The 19,830-nt window shown below is 55.5% G+C and overlaps 1 protein-coding gene across 1 annotated transcript in view; it reads right to left on the bottom strand.

Annotated features, from left to right (window-relative positions):
- The window catches only part of GPI (glucose-6-phosphate isomerase), a 29,130-nt gene extending 14,709 nt beyond the window's left edge, over positions 1 to 14,421 (bottom strand). The window contains exons 1-9 of the mRNA XM_004600712.2: positions 14,241 to 14,421; positions 13,288 to 13,378; positions 12,887 to 12,955; positions 11,123 to 11,242; positions 4,885 to 4,968; positions 4,613 to 4,759; positions 3,775 to 3,846; positions 3,033 to 3,077; positions 1,784 to 1,837 (exon numbers count right to left, since the gene is read on the bottom strand). Coding sequence (XP_004600769.1) covers positions 1,784 to 1,837; positions 3,033 to 3,077; positions 3,775 to 3,846; positions 4,613 to 4,759; positions 4,885 to 4,968; positions 11,123 to 11,242; positions 12,887 to 12,955; positions 13,288 to 13,378; positions 14,241 to 14,362 — 804 coding nt within the window. The 5' untranslated portion in view covers positions 14,363 to 14,421. The remainder of the gene's footprint in view (positions 1 to 1,783; positions 1,838 to 3,032; positions 3,078 to 3,774; positions 3,847 to 4,612; positions 4,760 to 4,884; positions 4,969 to 11,122; positions 11,243 to 12,886; positions 12,956 to 13,287; positions 13,379 to 14,240) is intronic.
- Positions 14,422 to 19,830: the final 5,409 nt, after the last annotated feature.

Raw genomic sequence — 19,830 nt, 5'->3', positions numbered from 1 at the left:
GTTGCAGCCAGGAGCCGCCACCACGGGCCAGAAGTCCCCTCCACGGGCCGACTTCTGGGTGCTCCCCCTCACCCTGGGGTGCCTGGGACAGGCCCCCCTACTGTTATCTGCCGTGACTGTTCAGGCCAGTCAGCTCACCGCTGTGTCCCCCACCGGCCCCAGCGAGTTCTCAGACGGAATCCAGTGAGTGTGAGGGACCCACTCGCAGTCTCTGGTGCTCCGGGGCCTTCCCTAACACCTGCATCACCTCTCTGGAGCGACGAGTCACTGCTGCTCGGCGCTGGCTTTTCCAAACCTGCCAGAGGCCCGTGGGCTGGGCCATGGCCACAGACTCACCCTCACCTCACAGAGCTGGGTGTGAGCACCCGTCCCCGACGTACTCGAGTCTGGACCAGTACCTGGGTACCAGTACCGGTACCTTCGTCCGGCACTCGCAGGGTTCTGGGCCTCCTCGCCTGCACCTTTGCTCTTCTGGCTGCGCCCCTGCTCCGAACTCACCTGCCCCCGTTCTGGCTCTCCACACCTCACAGACAGACGGCGCGCGCCGGGGGAGTGCCAACGGCTGCACCTCGTCTGGCGCCGACGCACCGCGCCTCATGCACCTACCTCTGCCTGACTGTCTCCCAGAGCCAGGGCGGTCTCCCTCCGACTGCCTGTCTCCTCTCTCTCACCTGTGGGCCCTGGCTCTCTATCTGTCCCTGCCCCTGGCTCCAGAGACGTCTCCTTCGCCACTCAGCCCCCACTGTGTGCCCCGGGGGGCCCGGAGGGACCCGCCCTCAGTCACCAAGGCCTTTGCGCTGGCCCATGGGCACAGACCTCCCCTGGGCCGGACCTGCCACTCAGGCCTCACTGACCTGTCACAGCCCGTGCATCCGCGCCCTGTTCTCAGCCTCACTTTCCCACCCCGGCCACTCCTTAGGGCTCACCCCTGTGTGCTGGGCAGTCTGGGTCCTGAGGGGTGGGGGGGAGGAGGCAGGTGCCCACCCCCCTTATGAGGAGCCACGTTTTGTTAGAAACTACACCCTCTGTCTCCAGAGCCTGTCGGGGGGGGGGCGGGGCAAACAGAGTGGCTCTCAGCAGCCCTTCCCAGGACGGTACTTAGCCAGACCCCTCCGAGGACACAGCTGACTCAGCACAGGGCAGAGGGCGCAGGGCCTCGGGGCTCCAAAGGTGACATTCTGGCTGTCCTCTCCCTTCCCCCAGCCCCAAGCAAACTGCTTCTGGATCTACTGGCCTGCAAAGAGCCCCAGTGGGAGAACTGCAATGGGACCAAGGCCTCCTGGGTGTGCCCTGCCACCCGGGCCACTGGGCGCACCCACCACCCCCAGCACTGCACCCCTGCACCCCAGCCGCAGCCTTCCTCATGCCACTGATGCCAGCAGCCGTGCATGTGGGTTTGCTGAGCAAGCTCCGGGCCAGGCCTGGGCCCTCCCTCGTGTCACCCTGCCCCTTGGCCTTTACAGATTGTGGCTTCGGTTTGGAGAAAGGTCATCACGGAAATAGCTCTGCCCAGGCCCGCGCAGAGTGAAGGGCGGGCTCAGTGACTCCACAAGGGCTGCGGCTGGCAGGCACCCCGGGAAGTGTCACTAGGGCCTGGCAGTCCTGGGGCAGGGGGAACCCTCGTCCTAACCTGCAGCCGCTCCACCCGCTGCCCTAAGGGCCTCAACTACCTCTCCCAAAGCTGGGCATGCAGCAGGGGCTGGGTTCTGACCTCGCCCTGGGGTCAGTGATCACCGGCCAAGGGCACCTAAGCCAGCCAGCACCGGCAGGTGTCTATACTTACATCCCAGAACTCGAACATGTTTTGGGGGTCAATTCCAAACTCCTTCACTTTGGTCTAAAAAGGGCAAAAGGGAGAGAGGGAGGATGTTAGATGGGTGAGAATGGGAGGGCCCTGAGAAACAGGGCAGGGTGGAGGCAGAGAGCTAGGGTGGGGGACATGGGCGACTCCCCCCAACCCCCCGGCCCTGGAGTGATCTACTGGAAATGTAAGGAAAGGGCCCCTCAGCACCTAGAAACTGGCACCTGGGGAAGTGTCAGCCTCACTTTCCTGGGGTCTGGCAGAAGCCACCATGCCCAGCCAGACAAGTGGCCACATCCCCAGGTACTGGTCCAGCTTTGTTACCAAGGACAGTGGCACAGCCCAGAGCTGGGGTGCTCCAGTTTCTGGGCACACGGGTCAGCAACCCTTTCCAGCAGGTAGGGGGTGGGGTGGAGATGCCTCAAGGCCAGTCTGGGCTGCCTGAGGACACAGAACACAGGGGGGCACTGGGGAAGCGTGGGGCGTGGTGGACAGTGGTCAGGAAGAGCTAGACGTGCCCCCAGCTCTGAGGCAGCCCCCAGGAGCACAGAGCCTAGCAGGGAGAGGTGCGGAGAAGGCGCGGGGCGGTGGTCATGCCTGCCTCACACCCTGGGCTCTCATTGGGGGGGTTTCAGCTCCACCTCACTAACCTGAAACTCCCTGAGCAAAACGTCACCCATCCCTGGGGCTTATCTGAGGAGACAGAGGGTGCACGCCCCCTGCCGCCCCCCTCTTGGATCTCAGGTGACCATGATCCTGCTGACAGCAGAGACACGGGCAAGACAAGAGAGATGTTGGGGAGATGGAGAGACGTGGGGGAGAGACAGAGACATGGGGGAGATAGGAGAGATGCAGGGGAGACAGAGAGACATAGGAGAGACAGGAGAGATGCGTGGGAGGCAGAGAGACATGGGGGAGACAGAGACATGGGGGAGATGGGAGAGACGCAAGGGAGACGGAAAGACATGGGGGAGACAGAGAGACGTGGGGGAGACGGAGAGACGTGGGGGAGATGGGAGAGACGCAAGGGAGATGGAGAGGGAGATGAGAGAGCAGATGAGCCACAATGCTCAGACTGGCGCCCCTCATGGGCGGGCAGTGCCCCCCTCCCCTGCAGAGCCCAGCACCCCCGGCTTGATAAGCCTCGGCCTGCTGGGCATGCTAACATCAATGACCTTGGTGTGCCCAGCCCTGCCGGGGGACAGACAGGAAGCCCACGGGGGCAACTCACCGTGTTGGTGGACAGGGCAACAAAGTGCTTCGCAACAGCAGCAGGCTGAGGGAGAGAGGGAGCGAGAAAGAGAGAATAGAGAGATGGAAAGGGGGGGGAGAGAGAGAGAGAGAGAGAGAGAGAGAGAGAGCCATGTTACATTACAGTGAACCATCCTGGGCCGCCCGCAGGAAGTGATCTGCCCTACCCACTTTCTGGCTTGGCTTCAAGGCTGCCGGGGAGCCCAACGCCAAGAAGACAGAGGGCCCGGGAGAAGGCTCAGAGAGCACATGCTTTGCACGTGGGAGCCCCGGGCTCAACCCCCAGCACCTCAAGCCAGACAAGGCCCCGGGGCTCTCCCTTGCCTAGAACGTGGATTCAGCTGGGAGTAGACGGGCCCCAAAGGCTAAGGGGCCTTCAAAAAAAGGCCGTGGGGAGAGAAAGCACAGTGTGGAGGGTGCCTGCCTGGCATGCAGCCCACCTGTTCCATCCCCAGCACTGCAAATGGTCCCCGAGCACGGCTAGTGGGGACCCCTGAGCACAGAGCCAGGAGTAAACCCTGAGCCCTGCTAGGTGTGGCCCAAACCCCTCCAACAAAAAAAGAAAAATGGGGGATGGTCCAAGCCAGTTAAGCAGGTTCTGCCACATATGGCAAGTCTGGGGCTGGGAAAGCCAAATATCTCATGCAGGAAGAGCGGGCGCCCAAGAGGCAGCTGCCCACGGCAGGGGAAACGCTTACGGGCGTGCCTGCCCCCATACTCACATTCTTGGCTGACAGGAGGAACCACTCCTTGGCCGTCTCCGCATTGGTGATGGTCTCCTGGGTGGTGAAGGTCTGCAGCCCGAGAGACAGTGGCTGGTCAGGCTTGGCATGCCTGGAGTGGCCTTGGGGGGGGGTTCCCTGTCCATGTCCACTTCCACCCCACAAAGTCAGAAAGTCAGGGTGTGGGGGTCTGGTCAGGGGAGTGGCCTGGAAACTGGGCCCTCCAGCGGCCATCTGCCATCTGCCACCCTGCCCCTTGCCTGCAGGTCACCAGGGCCTCCTTCGGGTCCCTTTATAGCCCAGAGCTCAGATGGAACCTTTCCGGGGCCCCGAGGTGAGCAGACAGGGACATCGTGACACAGTCCTGCCGTTATATGGACACAGCTCTGGGTAAGAAAGAACAGAGCAGGGGTGATCTGAAGAGATGTGAAAGGGTGGGTGGGGCACCCCCCAGGGTAGATGTGGGTTGAATGTCCAAGTTCATGGGCCAGTGTGGCCTGGTTACACACAGCTCACGCTTGTTATTCAGGGGGGTAGTGACTCAGAATGGGGTCCCAGCAGGTGGTCAGGAGGGTCTGATGCCTGAGCCTAGGAACCCGCTCCCCCCTCCCCCACACACACAGGGTCTGATGCCTGAGCCTAGGAACACACACACACATACACACATACACACACACACACACACCGCCCTGCCCCAGACATGGTCCCAGGCTTGTATAAGACACACACACACACACACACACACACACACACACACACACATACACACACACACACACACACACACACACACACACACACCACCTCGATGCCCTAGACATGGGTCCCAGGCTTGTACCTTGGATGCAATGATGAACAGGGAGGTATCAGGGTTCAGGGCACTCAGGGTTTTGGAAATGTGGGTCCCATCAATGTTGGAGACAAACCAGACTCGGGGGCCCCCTGCAGAGTAAGGCTTCAGTGCTTCAGTCACCATGAGGGGTCCCTATGAGGAGAAGCAGGGTCAGGCATGGTCAGGCACGTGGCATTCCCCTTCCGCGCCACCACCCCCCCCAACAGGAAGCCAGGCTCTGGGGGGTTCCTCCCGCCCCGAGGCGGCCCCTTCCTCACCAGGTCAGAGCCACCGATGCCAATGTTGATGACGTCGGTGATGGCCTTGCCCGAGTAGCCCTTCCACTCTCCGCTCCGGACGCGCTGGCACGAGAAAGGGAAGATGGCATCAGCCCTCATCCTGAGGACAAACTGCCACTTGCAACAGATGCTTCTGTACCCTCCCACCTTCTCCCAACTTCCAGGCTCTTGTGGGAGCTTTCGGACACCTCAGGGGCAGCTCCCTGTCACACTCACGCCCAGAAGTGAAGCAACAATCCCACCTCACTGTACTGTAGGCGGAACTGGCCAATTGAGGGCAAAATCCCTGCAGAAGCCACTGCATCAAGGCTGGGACATGCGAACTACCCACTCCCGCCGGTGCCCGGGACAGGAACATCAGGCAAGCAGCCAGTCTGGGGGGTGGGGGGCAGGGAAGGATGGAGTTGACTATCTCCTGACGCCCCACCCCCACCAGCAAAGAGAACCAGTGTCCCCTAGCAGGATGCTGCCAAGGTAGAGGGCCCAGAGGGTAATGCACCGCCCCCGCATACTCTGGGATCCTAAGCACTGCCAGGGATCACTCCTGAACAGTCAGGTAGCGCCCCCTAGGCACTGCTGGGTGGGAGTCCCAAACGCAAAAATCAATAAGGAGATAAAATTGAGGCCAGAGAGATAAGGCAAGAAGGCAAGAGGTACAGCACTTATCTTTTTTTTTTTTTTCCACTTTTTGGCTCACGGCTGGCAATGCACAGGGGTTACTCCTGGCTCTGCACTCAGGGATGACTCCTGGCAGTGCTCAGGGGACCATATGGGATACCGGGGATTAAACCCAGGTCAGCCACACGCAAGGGAAACGTCTTACCCACCGTACTATAGCTCCAGCCCCTCTTTTTTTCCCCCTAAGTTTTAGATTTTATTTTATTTTTATAAGCTGCTCATAATAATTTAATATTTAATAATTTAGTAATTTAATATTCCAATGGAGGGATAGTACAGCAGGTAGGGCGTTCGCCTTTCACGTGGCCGACCCATGTACGATTCCTCCGCCCCTCTCGGAGAGCCTGGCAAGCTACCAAGAGTATTGCGCCCTCACGGCAAAGCCTGGCAAGTTACCCGTGCGTATTGGATATGCCAAAAACAGTAACAATAAGTCTCTCAATGAGAGACGTTACTGGTGCCCGCTGGAACAAATTGATGAGCAAAGGGATGACAGTGACAGTGAATATTCCAATGGGCTGGAGCGATAGAACAGTGGGCGGGGCATTTGCCTTGCAAGCAGCCGACTAGGGTTCGATTCCTCCGCCCCTCTCCGAGAGCCCAGCAAGCTACCCCTGGCGTATCCGATATGCCAAAATAGTAACAAGTCTCATAATGGAGACGTTACTGGTGCCCGCTTGGGCAAATCGATGAGCAACAGGATGACAGTGACATGCTAATATTCCAACACCAATCCCACCACTGTTACACCTTCCCACTATCATATTTTGAATGTTTCCACCCTGACCCCCAAAGCCTGTCCCAAAGCAGAACCCAAATAATTTATTTTGTATTCTTGTTATGAATAATCTGCTACAACTCTTGTCTAGTTTATGGCAGACCTCAGTCTCAGTTCAATCCCTGTCACCACATAGTGTCCCATGTGGTCCCCTCCCCCCCGGAAATGCTGGGTTAGGCTTAAGCCTCACCCCTCAAGGAAATAAATAAAGGACACTGAAAAGCTTAAAGATCACTGGAAAGTGCGGTCCAGGAAGAAATCGGTGGGCCTGGCTTCTGTCTAACGGGGTGAAATCCCCCCCAATAAGTCTCCTTGGCAAAGAGCTCTTTAGGTGCAGGGGGAATAAGCAGGCTGGGAAACTGTGCAGTCACAGACACAGGCTGCTTGTCCCGCAAAAACGGCCAATAAAGGCAAAACAGAGACTAGAGGAGTGATTCCTACTAGGCAGAGCCTAATGCTACTGGACTCAGAAAGGCAAGGGTGCACACTCCTCCCTCCTCCCTCCCTCCCCCTCCCCTCCCCCTCCCTCTCTCTCTCTCCCTCCCTCCCTCTCCCTCCCTCCCGCTCCTCCTCCTCCTCCTCCTCCCCCTCCCTCCTCTCCCCCCCCCCCCTGGCTTCTGAGCCACACGTGGAGGTGTTCAGGGGTTACTCCAGGCTCTGCCTTCAGGAATTTACTCCTGGCAGTGCTCAGAAGACCATATGGGATAGCGGGATCAAACCTGGGTGGGTTTTTTGACAAGGCAAACACCCTCCTCACTGCACTATCACTCCAGCCCCTATTCTCTTCTCTTAAAAAATTTATTTTTCTGCAGTGCAGGCATCACCCATGCAAGGCACACTCTAATTCTGAGCTACCACCACCACCTTTTAGAAAAGGTGCTGCCCTTTCTGAAGCATGCATTGGTTCTCTTGAGTCTAATTCACCAAAGCATGTTGGGTGTGTGAGGGGAGATAATGTGTCTCTTTAATTTCTGTCTCCAGGGTCTGGAGATGTGGCTCCCAGCACTGCCTGACGTGCCAAATCCAATCCCAGTGATATTGCTGCTTGGTGCTGGAGGGCTACTCCCAGATTCTTTTGGGGGGCTGGAGAGGGGGGACGGATAACACTGGTGCTTAGGAGACCCATATGCTGTTAGACGGGGCTCCCACACGCAAAACATGCACCTGGTCCCTTGGAGCATCTCCCTTTGGGATCCCCAGTGTCCGCTCTGGTCCAGTTGGCATGTGTGCATGTGTGTGTGATTGTGTTTCCAACAAGCGGTGCACCTACCCAAGTTCATGTCTTCAGACCAAAAGCAACTGTTCCAGCCCTCCCAGGAAATGCAGGTGTCTGAGACTGAGGGAGAAGGTGAGATTTCTAGCTGGTGCTACACTGGGACATGGCCTTGGAGATGGCTAGTCGGATGCTCTGAGCCCAGAGCAAACATGCTGGTGGGCTGTGACAGCTCTGCATAGCTGGGTCTCAGGTCCCAGCCTAGCGCAGTCCCCAGTCTCACTAGAGCTAACCTGTCCAGCCAAAGGATTGCCCACACCCCGCCTTGGGAACAAAGGGTTAACTCAGATAAATTGAGAAGGGCTGGGAAGGTGGTTTATGGGACCTCTGAATCTGGTTAGGTAAACCACTGCCTCAGTGGGGGTCCTGAAACTGCCGGTCTCTCTGCTCCTCCCAGAGGAAATATCCCACAAGATAAATTGACTTTAAGAGACTTTTGTAGGTCTCTAAGTGCAGGGACCCTTTGATATGTAAAAGTTTAGCTTGGTCAGATTAGCATAGATAGGCAGATGTCTGCCCTTGTTTTTCTAATGATGCTTGGTTTAAAGACAAAGACTATGGAAAGCTTGCTGTGAGCAGCATGACCCTTGCTTTCCTCTCTTTGTCTCTCTCTCTCTTTTTTTAAATAATGCAGGAGTACTGCTGTTTATTCAGCCATTGATTAAGCTGACAGAATTAGGCATGAACTCCACATTATTTTTTATGTTTTTAAATGTTTTTACGTTTTTATTTATTTTATTATTTTATTATTATTTTCCCCCCCTTTTGGGTCTGTTTCTTAGTCCTGCACTGAATCCTTGTTTCAGCTCAGTCCTCTGCAGTATTTCAGAGACATCAAAGGTTCACTCCCAAGGCTTGCTAAGAAAGTCCTGGAGGGGCTGGAGTCGTAGCACAGGGGGGTAAAGAGCTTGCCTTGCTTACAGCCCATTGGATAGATCCCCAGCACCCCATGTGGAGTGACTGGCACAGCCAGGAGTAAATCTGGGCATCTGTGGCTTTGAGGCCCTGCCCAGCCCCAACCCTCCCCCAAAAAGACCTGGAGGCCTTTTGCCTTGCACTCAATTACACCAGTAGGAGGGCGAGTCCCCTTGGGTAGAAGCCAAAACCTCCCAGAAGGCAGCAGTAGGTTTGAGTGAGTCACCTGGAGCAGATTCTCCAGCCCCAGATGAGCAGACCTGGGTCCATATCCTTTTTTTCTTTCTTTCTTTTTTTTCTTTTTTTTTTTTGAGGGGTGTTTCCACGCCTCCTCTGCACCTTAGTCCTGGGCTCACACCAGCTTGGCAGCTGTGAAGGCGACATCCAGTCTGGTCACTGGTTTCAGGTATTAAATCTTATCGGTTGGTTTGTTTGTTTGGGGGGCCGCACCCAGCAGTGCTCAAGGCTTACTCCTTGGCAAGGCTCAGGGGAACAAATGGGGTGTTAGGGATCAAACCTGGGTTGACCAAGCAAGCATCCCATCACAACCCATGAGGTGCTAAATTTTGAACTGATTTGCTATAACTCAAGAGTCAAACATGCCCTTTCCCAGACCCCTAAGACTCAGTATCATTTTTTCCCTTTATATAATATGAAAATCAACTGCCCTTGGGGAACTCTCCCCCAGGACAGAAAGAAGCGGTTCTCAAGACTTGATTTCATCATTCAAGTCTTGTTACAATACAGCATCCAGAAGGGGCAAATGTGTAATAAACTGGTATTTGAACGGACGGAGTTTTACAATATACCTCAATTTGGCAACTTCCCCATTCATTCTCACGGTATATTCTGAATCGCATGGCAGGTTCTTCATTCTGATGGGGACCCAGGATCCCAGGATCCCACGGCAACACACATGGATCTTACTGACCTGCCTCTGATAAGGGAGGCCTGGCTATGTTTTCGCTCCTTTAATCAAGGCCCTGAGACATCCTCAATCTTAGTGAACCGTTTGTTTTTGGTGGCGCTGGAGGAGGCACAGCTGGTAGTGCTCAGGGCGTACTCCTGGTTCTGTGTTCAGAGATCACTCCTGGCAGCTCTTGGGATAGAAACTGGGTCGGCTGTGTGCAAGGCCAGCACCTCCCCCACTGAGCCATCTCACTAGCTTCTTGGCGAGCAATCTAAAAGCACAGCTATGGGGAGTCTCCCTCCCCCTCAAACTACTACTACTATTATTTTGGGTTTGGGGACACACTAGGAAGTGCTCAGAGGTTACTCCTTGCACTATACTCAGGGATTACTCCCAGCAGGAGTTGAGGGACCAGTGTGGTGCCGGAGATTGAACCCAGGTCAGCTGCATGCAAGGCAAGCACCTTACTCACTATACTATCTCTCCAGCCCCTCACTGACCTCCAATTATTGCTGACGAGCAACTTCTTTGAACTATAAATAGCCCATCAGTCTGAGTCAGGGACCCCAGCAGCTGCCAGGGAGGCTCTGCGGCCAGCAGTCCTGGACGGCATCGCTGTATTCCCCACACAGCCAGCCTGGCACACACAAGGGGCCAGAAGAGCCCCAGGTTCCAGAGGCACCACACAGCACGGGGTGGAAACACTGGCTCCCAGCTACCCACCACCATTAAGGCACATTCCGGAATCCCGATGCCCACCAGGAGCCCAGCTTTCCTGGCACATGAGGTCCCATGTACGCACGCATGCATGCACGCATACACGCAGCAGGTCATCTCCTGCTGCTTCAGGTCTGAGAATGGCTCCCGGCCAAAGCAACCAGACTTTGTCCTGCAGCTGCACGGGGGAGTCGACTGCTCGAGGGAACACAATGACCCGGGCCTGATGATCACGCACGCCCAGACAGACTGGCACAGGTCCACATCAGCCTACTCCTGCGGGCACCTCCTGGGCTCGATGGGATGGGGGGGGGGCGCAGTGGAGGGACTCCCTGCATCCAGACCCCGGGAGAGGAGGCAGCGCTCACACAGTGATGTGGACACAAAGCTTCCTGCCAAACTGCCAAGGACACACCAGCCACAGGAGCGGAGGTGAGCACATACGCCTGCCTCCCTGGGGTGGTGATGGCCAGGCGTGCTGAGGAGAAGGACTGTGGGAAAATGTCTCGAGGAACTTTCTAGAGGCTCCGTGAGAAGTCGGCAGGGGGACAGCCACACATGTTCCAGAGTATACATTACCTGATGTTGGACTCTGCACCCAGGGCAGAGGGTCAAAGACAGGCCACGAAGACACAGCCTAGTCCCTCCCTCGGGGCCTGTCACTAGGCCTCTGTCACTGGCCCTGTTGTTAACTCTGAAGCCACAAGTGTCTAAAGAGCAGGGAGGAAGTTGCTTCACTGGCCAGTGGCGGGTTCTCTGAGATCGGGACCGGGGCCAGGGCCAGGACCGGCCTCTGTTGGAACCCCGAGGCCAGCTGTCCTCACAGACCTCTCTCCCTGGTCTGCAGGGAGCACCCGGGCCCGGACTCTGAGGCGCTTAAGACTCACCTGAGCTCAGTTCCCCCGAATCCCTCACACACGCCAGCCTGCCCGAGGCAGCGGCTTACCTGGCAGAAGGACTTCATCTTCTCCAAGACCCGGTTAACTTCCGGCATCACGTCCTTGTTGTCCACCATGATGGGGCGGTTGGCGCGGTTGCGCAGAGCCACGTGTAGCACAGCGCGATCCTGGGAGCGAGGTAGGGTGTGAGGACCCCGCCCCCAGGGCAACTGGGCTGGTGCAGGGGGCGAGGGGTGAGGCATGCACTGCCAGCACCCCCTCCTGCCACCCCCCAGTGCATAATGCATGGCAGCAAGGGGCGGGAGGCCACCAGGCGTTGGTTCCGAGCTCAAGGCGCGAACAGCCCAGAGCAGAGACAAGTGAGCAGAGGTGGAGTCACACCCAGGCCAGAGACAAGCACTGAACGGTTCCAGAGGCCCCCAACCGCTCCCACCTACTGGCAACTCTGGCAAAGTGTCCCTAAGCCCCTGACATGGAGCAAGACTGGCAAATACCGCCTCCCTCACCACCCACCTCCATCACACACACAGGAGGCCACTGGCCCCATCTGTCGGTGACGGGCACCAGGCAGCTGGCCTGGTCAGCTAAAGCCAGCAAAGGAATCCTGAGAGCCACCGGTCTAAAGAGCCACGGCAGACAGGGAAAGAAAAGGCTCAGTCTCTTGGGGCCGGAGCGATAGCACAGCGGGTAGGGCGTTTGCTTTGCACGCGGCCGACCCGGGTTCGATCCCTGGCATCCCATATGGTCCCCCAAGCACCGCCAGGAGTAATTCCTGAGTGTAAAGCCAGGAGTAACCCCTGAGCATCGCTGGGTGTGACCCAAAAAGCAAAAAAAAAAAAAAAAGAAAGAAAAGGCTCAGTCTCAGTGCCCTGACAATGCCCTGACTATGCCCAACAACCCCCATGACAACCATCCCCCCAGACCCTGCCCTCTGCCCACTACATCACATTCCATGGCCCAAAGCACCCTCCAGGAAGCCTTCTTGCTTGCGACTTCTCTCAGCCTAGTTAAGCAGTACAAGCCAGGTCTGAGTTTTAAATCTTGGCTCTGGTGCCTAAGCTCTGAGGTCTTGGAAAAGTGACTTGGACCTCTAAGCCTCAGGTTCCTTTGGCATTAAGAGGCTAAGACTCTATTTTTTTAATTTGGGGCCACACCCAGAGGTGCTCTACAGCTACTCCAGGCTCTCTGCTTGGAGTAACCTTCTGGCAGAACTCGGGGTCGCCTCAAGGCAAAGTATATGTTCAGTCTGCTGCAACTCTCTCAAGCCCCCAAGACTCAGCACTGATTATGCCTCCAGGCTCCCGGATCAATTCAGGAGACAGAGCTACCCAGCCTGGCTTTGTCTGGCTTTGTCACAGCTTCTCCTGTCACTCAGGAGCCGGGGCCTGCAAGGAAGCATTCTTTTCACTCATGTCTTGCTTTTCACTAAGAAGACTTGCAATGCGACAGCAGCCAGAGTGACATACAGCAGGGAGGGCATTTGCCTTGCACATGGCTGACTGGGCATCCCATGTGGTCCCCTGAGCAGCGTCAGGAGTAATTCCTGAGTGTTGTAGACCCAGAAGTCACCCCTGAGTATTGCTGGGAGTGGGCCCCCTACCCCCGAAAAGAGCCTGGCAATAAGGATCTTGGAGCATGCTGGACGCCAGATCCCGCCACAGTGCTGGCCACACTGAGACTGGCCTAGAAGACATAGCTCTCACTAAACAATGGTGTTGCCTAACAGGAGGAAGACGCAGCTGATAAAGGCTGAGGAACAGAAGGAGGAAGGGCCTGGAGGGTATGTGGAGCAGAATCCACAGGCCACTCACCTCCGTGAAGTTGATCTTCTCGCCATTGAACATGCGATCCCGGGCGGCCTCCACACCCCTGGACTTGGCCTGGGAAGAGAAGGCACTGAGGTGGGACTCATCTACACTGGCCACCCAGAGTCCCAGCCCTCTAAGCCCCCAAAGCTCGGTGTAGCCCCCAGAGGGGTGACCGTCCAGTGCCTTCCCCTGCTCAGATATCCAACACTGGAGGATTCTGGGAGATGCTGCTCAGAACCCAAGGGGTGGAGGTGGGGACCCCCCAGGAGCCTAGAACCGAATATGGTCATAGGGACTGTTCCTGAGGTCCATGGAGAGAGGGAAGCAAAGATGCCCCAGGGTAGGGGTCGGCCCACCGGGTTGGGGGCGAGGTGGGGGAGGGTGTCAGGGGAATCGGAGCATACCAGGCCCATCAGCATCTGCATCACCTCCTGCGTCACCAGATTCTTGGAATAATCCACCAGGATGTGCCCATTGTTGGTGTTGAGGTCCAAGCTGTGAGAAATGGGCAGGAGCCACTGACCACATACCCCTGGCCCCACAGCGTGCTTGCTGACAGGAGCAGCTGCTTCCAGGAAAAAAACATCCTAGGGAGGGGGGGGTACACCCCAGTGGGGGAGGGGCGGGAGCAGTGGCACTGAGATGGCGCTATCCCCGCAGATCCCAGACCCTCAGCCAGGGGCCGTGCCTCTGCTAAGACAGAGCCGAGGGATGGGGAGACAGAGATGGGGTGCACTGGCCCTCTGGGCCAGGCCTCCTCTCAGGGCTTCTGCTACTCGGGGAGGGACCCAGACGACAGGGCGGGTCACCGGGCTAGCGGGGACCTGTAGCTGGGTCATCAGGGGACCTGTAGCTGCGCCACACATCTCCGTCCCCAACGCAGCGCCCTGCCAAGTGACCCGGGCAGGCTCAGGCCGTGTTCCGGCCCCCTAAGACCTCCTCCAACGCCTGTCTTATTTCCTGGGCGTTCCAGAACGATCGGGGCTGCCTTCCACCGCGGCTCCCAGTCAATCCCCCGGGGCGCGCCCACTCCCCTCGGTCCAGGCATCTGCAAGCAGTAAGCGTGCACTGCGGCAGGCGCCCCCCTCCCCGAAAGGTGGGGCCGCGCGCGGGCAGGAGTGGGGAGGGGCTCCGCGCTCATGACTAAGCAGCCGGGGATCGGCTTCAAGGAGGCATCAAGGACGAAGCGCGGCCCGTCCCCCTACACGCCCCCACCCCGGGGTCGCCGCCCCGGGCTCGCGGCCGGCCTCCCGGTCCCCCCGCCCCGCAGCAGCACCCTGGACCCCCGAGCGCCCAGAGCCGGGGGTTCCGCCCAGAACCTAGAGCGGGGTCAGTCGCCCCGGGCCCGCGCGCGCACCTGAACCTGCTGAACCGCTCGGGGTCCTTCGCGAAAAGGGAACGCAAGGTGAGCTCCGCGGCATGCTCGCGGTGCCACTGGAGCAGCGCCTGGAACTGCGGATCCCGAGTGAGTTCGGCCATGGCGAGAGCTGCAGGGCGCACGGAGCTACGCGCGCGGCGGGCGGGGACGTGGAGGGGCGGGCACGCCGCGGGCTTTTATGGCGCAGGCGCCGGGCAGGCCCCGCCCCCAGTTCGCCGAGGCCCCGCCCCTCACTTGCCAGGCCCCGCCCCCGGACCCGCCCCACCGCCGAGTCCCGGCGACCTTGCCGCGCCCGCTGCTAGGGACCTCTGCAAAAGCCCGACCCTCGCGCCGCCGCCCGGCCTTCCTCCCTCTCCCTTCTCTGGGAGATGTCTGGGTGTGGGAGGGCGGGGGTCAGGCCGCTCTGCTTTATGCAAGCAACCTTTCATTCAGTCACCCATTCTATGATGTGACTCCTTCGATCCCCAATTAGGCAGGGAGAGCCCGGTGAAATAATAGAGTATGTCCTGGGTGGAGCGCCCTGGTGGCCCCTGGCATCACTTGGCCTAGTACTGACCCTCCTAGGCCCTCGCTCCAACTCTCCAGTTAGCTGAGAAGTTGAGACTTGACAGGAGTGCTACCCTACCCCCCAATCTCCTTTCCCCTCCCCCCTCGCAAAATAAAAAAATAAAAAAGGAAAGCCTCCCCTAGAATATGTATGCGTGGTCTGCTAGGTGATGCTAACTGCTGTTTTTGTTTGTTTGTTTGTTTGTTTGTTTTGGGGGGTGACACCCAGCGATGCTCAGGGGCTACTCTTTTTTTTTTTTTTTTTTTGCTTTTTGGGTCACACCCGGCGATGCACAGGGGTTACTCCTGGCTTTACACTCAGGAATCACCCTTGGCGGTGCTCAGGAGACCATATGGGATGCTGGGAATTGAACCCGGGTCGGCCGCGTGCAAGGCAAACGCCCTACCCGCTGTGCTATCACTCCAGCCTCAGGGGCTACTCCTGGCTCTGCGCTCTGGAACTACTCCTGGCGGTGCTTGGGGGACCCTATGGGATTCCAGGATTGACTCAACCCAGATCAGCCGCGTGCAAGGCAAACGCCCTACCGGCTGTAGGCCCCCTTCTGGTTTTTTTTTTTTTCTTTTTGGGGTCACATCCAGCGATGCACAGGGGTTACTCCTGGCTTTGCACTCGGGAATTACTCCTGGCCTCCTTGCGGTGCTCAGGGGACCATATGGGATGCTGGGAATCGAACCTAGGTTGGCCGCGTGCAAGGCAAAGACCCTACCTGCTGTACTATCACTCTAGCCCCTCAGCCCCCTTTTGACAAGACCCGAGAGATGTACAGCTAATAAATAAGGTATTTGTCTTGCACTTGCCTGGCACTCGGTCAATCTGGGTTTGAACCCTGCCAGGTGGGATCTCTGAGCACAGAGCCAGGAGTGAGACCTGAGCACAGCCAGGTGGGGCCCAAACCTCTTCAAAGAAAAGGAAAGCTGAAAAGGCGCTAGACCACACCTCAGAGTGCTCAGTGCACTAATCAAACCTAAGGCTAAGTATGTGCTCTAGCCTCTTGAGTCATCTCTCCTGTGAATCTTGAAGTGACCATTGAATCAAGGCCTGGAAAAGGTGAAGTGTGTGGCTTGTGTTTGTGTGTGTGTTGTGTGTGTGTATGTGTGTGTTCAATTTTTGTTGTTTTCTTCACGGGGGCTTCTTGAAAGAGTACAGGGAAGCCATGAAAGGATTGTTAAGGAGAGAACAAACATCACCTCACCTGTTTCCCAAAGACAGACAACACAGCGGAGATGTAAGGAATATCGAACAGAGGTTTGATACAACCATGCAGACAGATCAGAAAAGAAGGTGGGGTACTGGGTCCAGGTAGGAGGGTCTAGATATGATGATCTGGATAGATTATGGATAGGAAAATGGCAGTTTCCTGGGGATAAAAAAACAAAAAAGGGACAAGTGGGTGTTGGGGTGATGGGAGGGAAACTGGGTGCTTGGAAATGTACACTGGTGGAGGGATGGGTGTTGGAATACTGTATGACTGAAATTCAATCATGAACAGCTTTGTTAAAAAAAAGAAAAGGCACACTCAAAAATAACTTCCAGTTGGACTGGAGAGATAGCACAGCAGGTAGGTTGTTTGCCTTGCATATGGCCATACCCAGGTTCGATCCCGGCATCCCATATGGTCCCCCAAGCACCGCCAGGAGTAATTCCTTAGTGCAGAGGCAGGAGTAACCCCTGAGCATCGCTGGGTATGACCCAAAAAGCAAAAAAATAAAATAAAAATAAAAAAATTAATTCCATCTTTCTACACACGTTCCTAGAATAATGGAATTGCCAGTCTATCTCAGAAGGATGCAAATTGTGGGAAGATCAGGATTTCTTTATCTCTTTTTTGTTGTTATTACATGTTTCTAAAATCTGAAGTGTTGATTGGATATTTAAGTCTATACTATAGGGGAGAGGTTGGCGCTGAGGAAAATCTGGGGTCCTCAGTGAATACAGAGGGGCACATGAGAGTCTGGATGCAAGAGGGTGAATGTAGCGGAGAGGAGAAAAGGCCTGAGAAGTGGATCTCAACAAAACGAGCTTTTCCATCACTGGCTCCCAGGGCTGTCTATTCAGGGATGATGCCCCACACTGATGAAATCACATTTTTCTTTTCATAAAAAAATTGGGGGAGGAGGCTGGAGTGATAGCCCAGTGGTTAGGGCATTTGCCTTGTACTCGGCCAACCCGGGTTCGATTCCCAGCATCCCATAGGGTCCCCTGAGCACCGCCAGGAGTAATTCCTGAGTGCAGAGCCAGGAGTAACCCCTGTGCATCACCAGGTGTGACCCAAAAAGAAAAAAAATTGCGAGAGTGGGGGATTGGGTGGTGGTGGTGGTAGGGAAACTGGGGACGTTGGTGGTGGGAAATAAACACTGGTGAAGGGATGGGTGTTGGAACATTGTATGAATGAAACGCAATCATGAACAACTTTGTAACTGCACATCTCACAATGATTCAATCTGTCAATGTCACTGTCATCTGTAGCTCATCGATTTGCTCGAGCGGGCTCCAGTAACGTCTTTAATCGTGAGACTTATTGTTACTGTTTTTGTCTTTTTTTTTCTTTTTGGGGGTCACACCTGGTGATGCTTAGGGGTCACTCCTGGCTCTGCACTCAGGAATTACTCCTGGTGGTGCACAGGGGACCCATATGGGATGCTGGGAATTGAACCTGGGTCAGCACGTGCAAGGCAAATGCCTTACCTGCTGTGCTATTGCTCCAGCACCCTTGTTACTGTTTTTGGCATATCGATTACACCACGGGTAGCTTGCCAGGCTCTGCTGTGCGGGCGCGATACTCTCGGTAGCTTGCCAAGCTCTCCGAGAGGGGCAGAGGAATCACGGGTTGGTCGCGTGCAAGGCAAACACCCTACCGCTGTGCTACAGTGATTCAATGAAAAAAAAAACTTTCTTAAAGTATGAAGGAAAAAAATTTTTTTCAAACGTATTTTATCTTATTTATTTTTGCTTTTTGGGTCACACCCAGCAATGCTCAGAGGTTACTCCTGGCTCTGCACTCAGGAATTTCTCCTGGCGATGCTTGGGGGACCATATGGGAAGCCGGGGATCGAACCCAGGTCGGCTGCATGCAAGGCAAATGCCTTACCCGCTGTACTATCGCTCCGCCCCCCCTGGAGAAAAAATTTTAAAAGAAGAGAAAAAATAATTGGTTGGGGGGCAGTCGTACTCAGCTGTGCTCAGAGCTTACTCCTGGCTCTGCACTCAGGAATCACTCTTGGCGGGGCCATGTGGGATGCCAGGGATTGAACTCGGGTTGACCATGTGCAAGGCAGGTGCCCTACCTGCTGTGCTTTAGCTCTGGCCCCTAAGATCACAGATTCCCTTGTAAGCCACCGCCAAGTTCCAGGTGGTCACTGCCACTGCTGCGTGTGGCCTGGAGGACCCAGTACCACTGGGGTAACAGGTAAACTCTAGCACCATGGAGCCAGAATAGTACCACATCCTTAGACACTAGCAGTGAACACAGGCCTGGCTGGCCAAAGTATTGTAGGACGGGGTTTGGGGACTCCTGCGTCTCACCTGGAAGAGGCCTGGTCCGCCCCCCCATGGAAAAGGAAAACAGGGACACGTTAAAGATTAAAAAGATGGTCACAGGCCAGGATATGACTCAGCAGGTGAGTGCTTTCCTTGCACATGTGAGGCCCAAGGTACCATCCATGGCATAGGAAGGAGGAAGGCAGGAAGAAAGATGGAAGAAAGGTGTCCAAGGAGATAGTACTGGAATTAAGGTGCTTGCCTGGAATGTGGCTGATGCTGGTTCGATTACCAGCACTGCAGAGAATCTTCCAAACATTGCCAGGAGTGATTTCTGAAACCTACCTCCCCCCCAAAAAAAAAAAAAAAGAGAGAAAGAAAAAATAAAGGAATTGGAGAGATAATATAGTGGATACAGCCTTGTACACAGCTGACTCGGGGTTGATCCCTGGCATCGCATATGGTTCCCCCAAGCCCTGCCAGGAGTGATCCCTCAATGCAGAGCCAAGAATAAGCCCTGAGCACAGCAGGGTGTGACTAAACAAACACACTCACAAAAAAAAAAAAAAAGAGAAAAGAAAAATGAATAGTCACAGATTAAATAATGATCACAGAGTTTTGCAGGAACAGCTCTGACCACCCCGCCCTTCTTTACCCAGAACAGTTTTGGGTAATAGTGCCAATGATTTAATCAATGAGGTGAGAAAAGAGAGTGAGAGAAATGTTAGGGGCTTAACACGGCAAGGACAACTACAAGTTCTACTCATGAGGCATTCTTGTTTTGAGTTATTTACTTTTTTTTTTTTTTACTTTTTGGGTCACACCCGGCAATGCACAGGGGTTACTTCTGGCTCTGCACTCAGGAATTACTCCTGGTGGTGCTCAGGGGACCATATGGGATGCTGGGAATCAAACCTGGGTCAGCTGCATGCAAGGCAAACGCCCTGCTGCTGTGCTAGTGCTCCAGCCCCCCTGAGTTATTTACTTAAGACTTAATGGGGTCTGTGATACAGGTGAGGCAAAAGCGGTGATGGTAGATCTCTGTGTTCACAATTCCCGGGTTCTTTAATATTTTCAAGAATGAAAATACTGAGTAATAAAGAAGCTCAAACTCAGAGTTGGAAAGTAGAAAAGTTTATTTGAAAGTAGAAAAGAAACAAAGCCCTCAAAGGGGAAGAATTTAGTATAGGATTAGGTTAAGGTAAGGGAGTTTTCCGGTGGTCTTGCATTCCTTATTGGTTGGCAAGTGTTTACAAAAGATGCCAGAAAATCACAGCGATGTCTAGCTGGTCTAAATCTCTCTAGACATTCTTGCTCCTTATCTTCGTCTTCCTGGCAGCCTCGGTTCCAGGTCAGAGTTTCATGGTTCTGGAAATCTCTAGGAATGCTAGGGAAGGACTTTGGGAATGACATGTGTGTCGGGTCAAAGGGAGAAAGGTGGAAAGGTGGAAAGAGGAAACTGGCTTCCTTCTTCAGTGGCAAGGTGAAACAAACCTGCCAGGCCTAATTGCCCTTGATCTTAGT

Source organism: Sorex araneus, chromosome 8 (assembly GCF_027595985.1).
Source record: "Sorex araneus isolate mSorAra2 chromosome 8, mSorAra2.pri, whole genome shotgun sequence".
NCBI lineage: Eukaryota > Metazoa > Chordata > Mammalia > Eulipotyphla > Soricidae > Sorex > Sorex araneus.
Note: the sequence above shows the minus strand (reverse complement) of the source record. Positions and strands in the feature narration are given on the sequence as shown.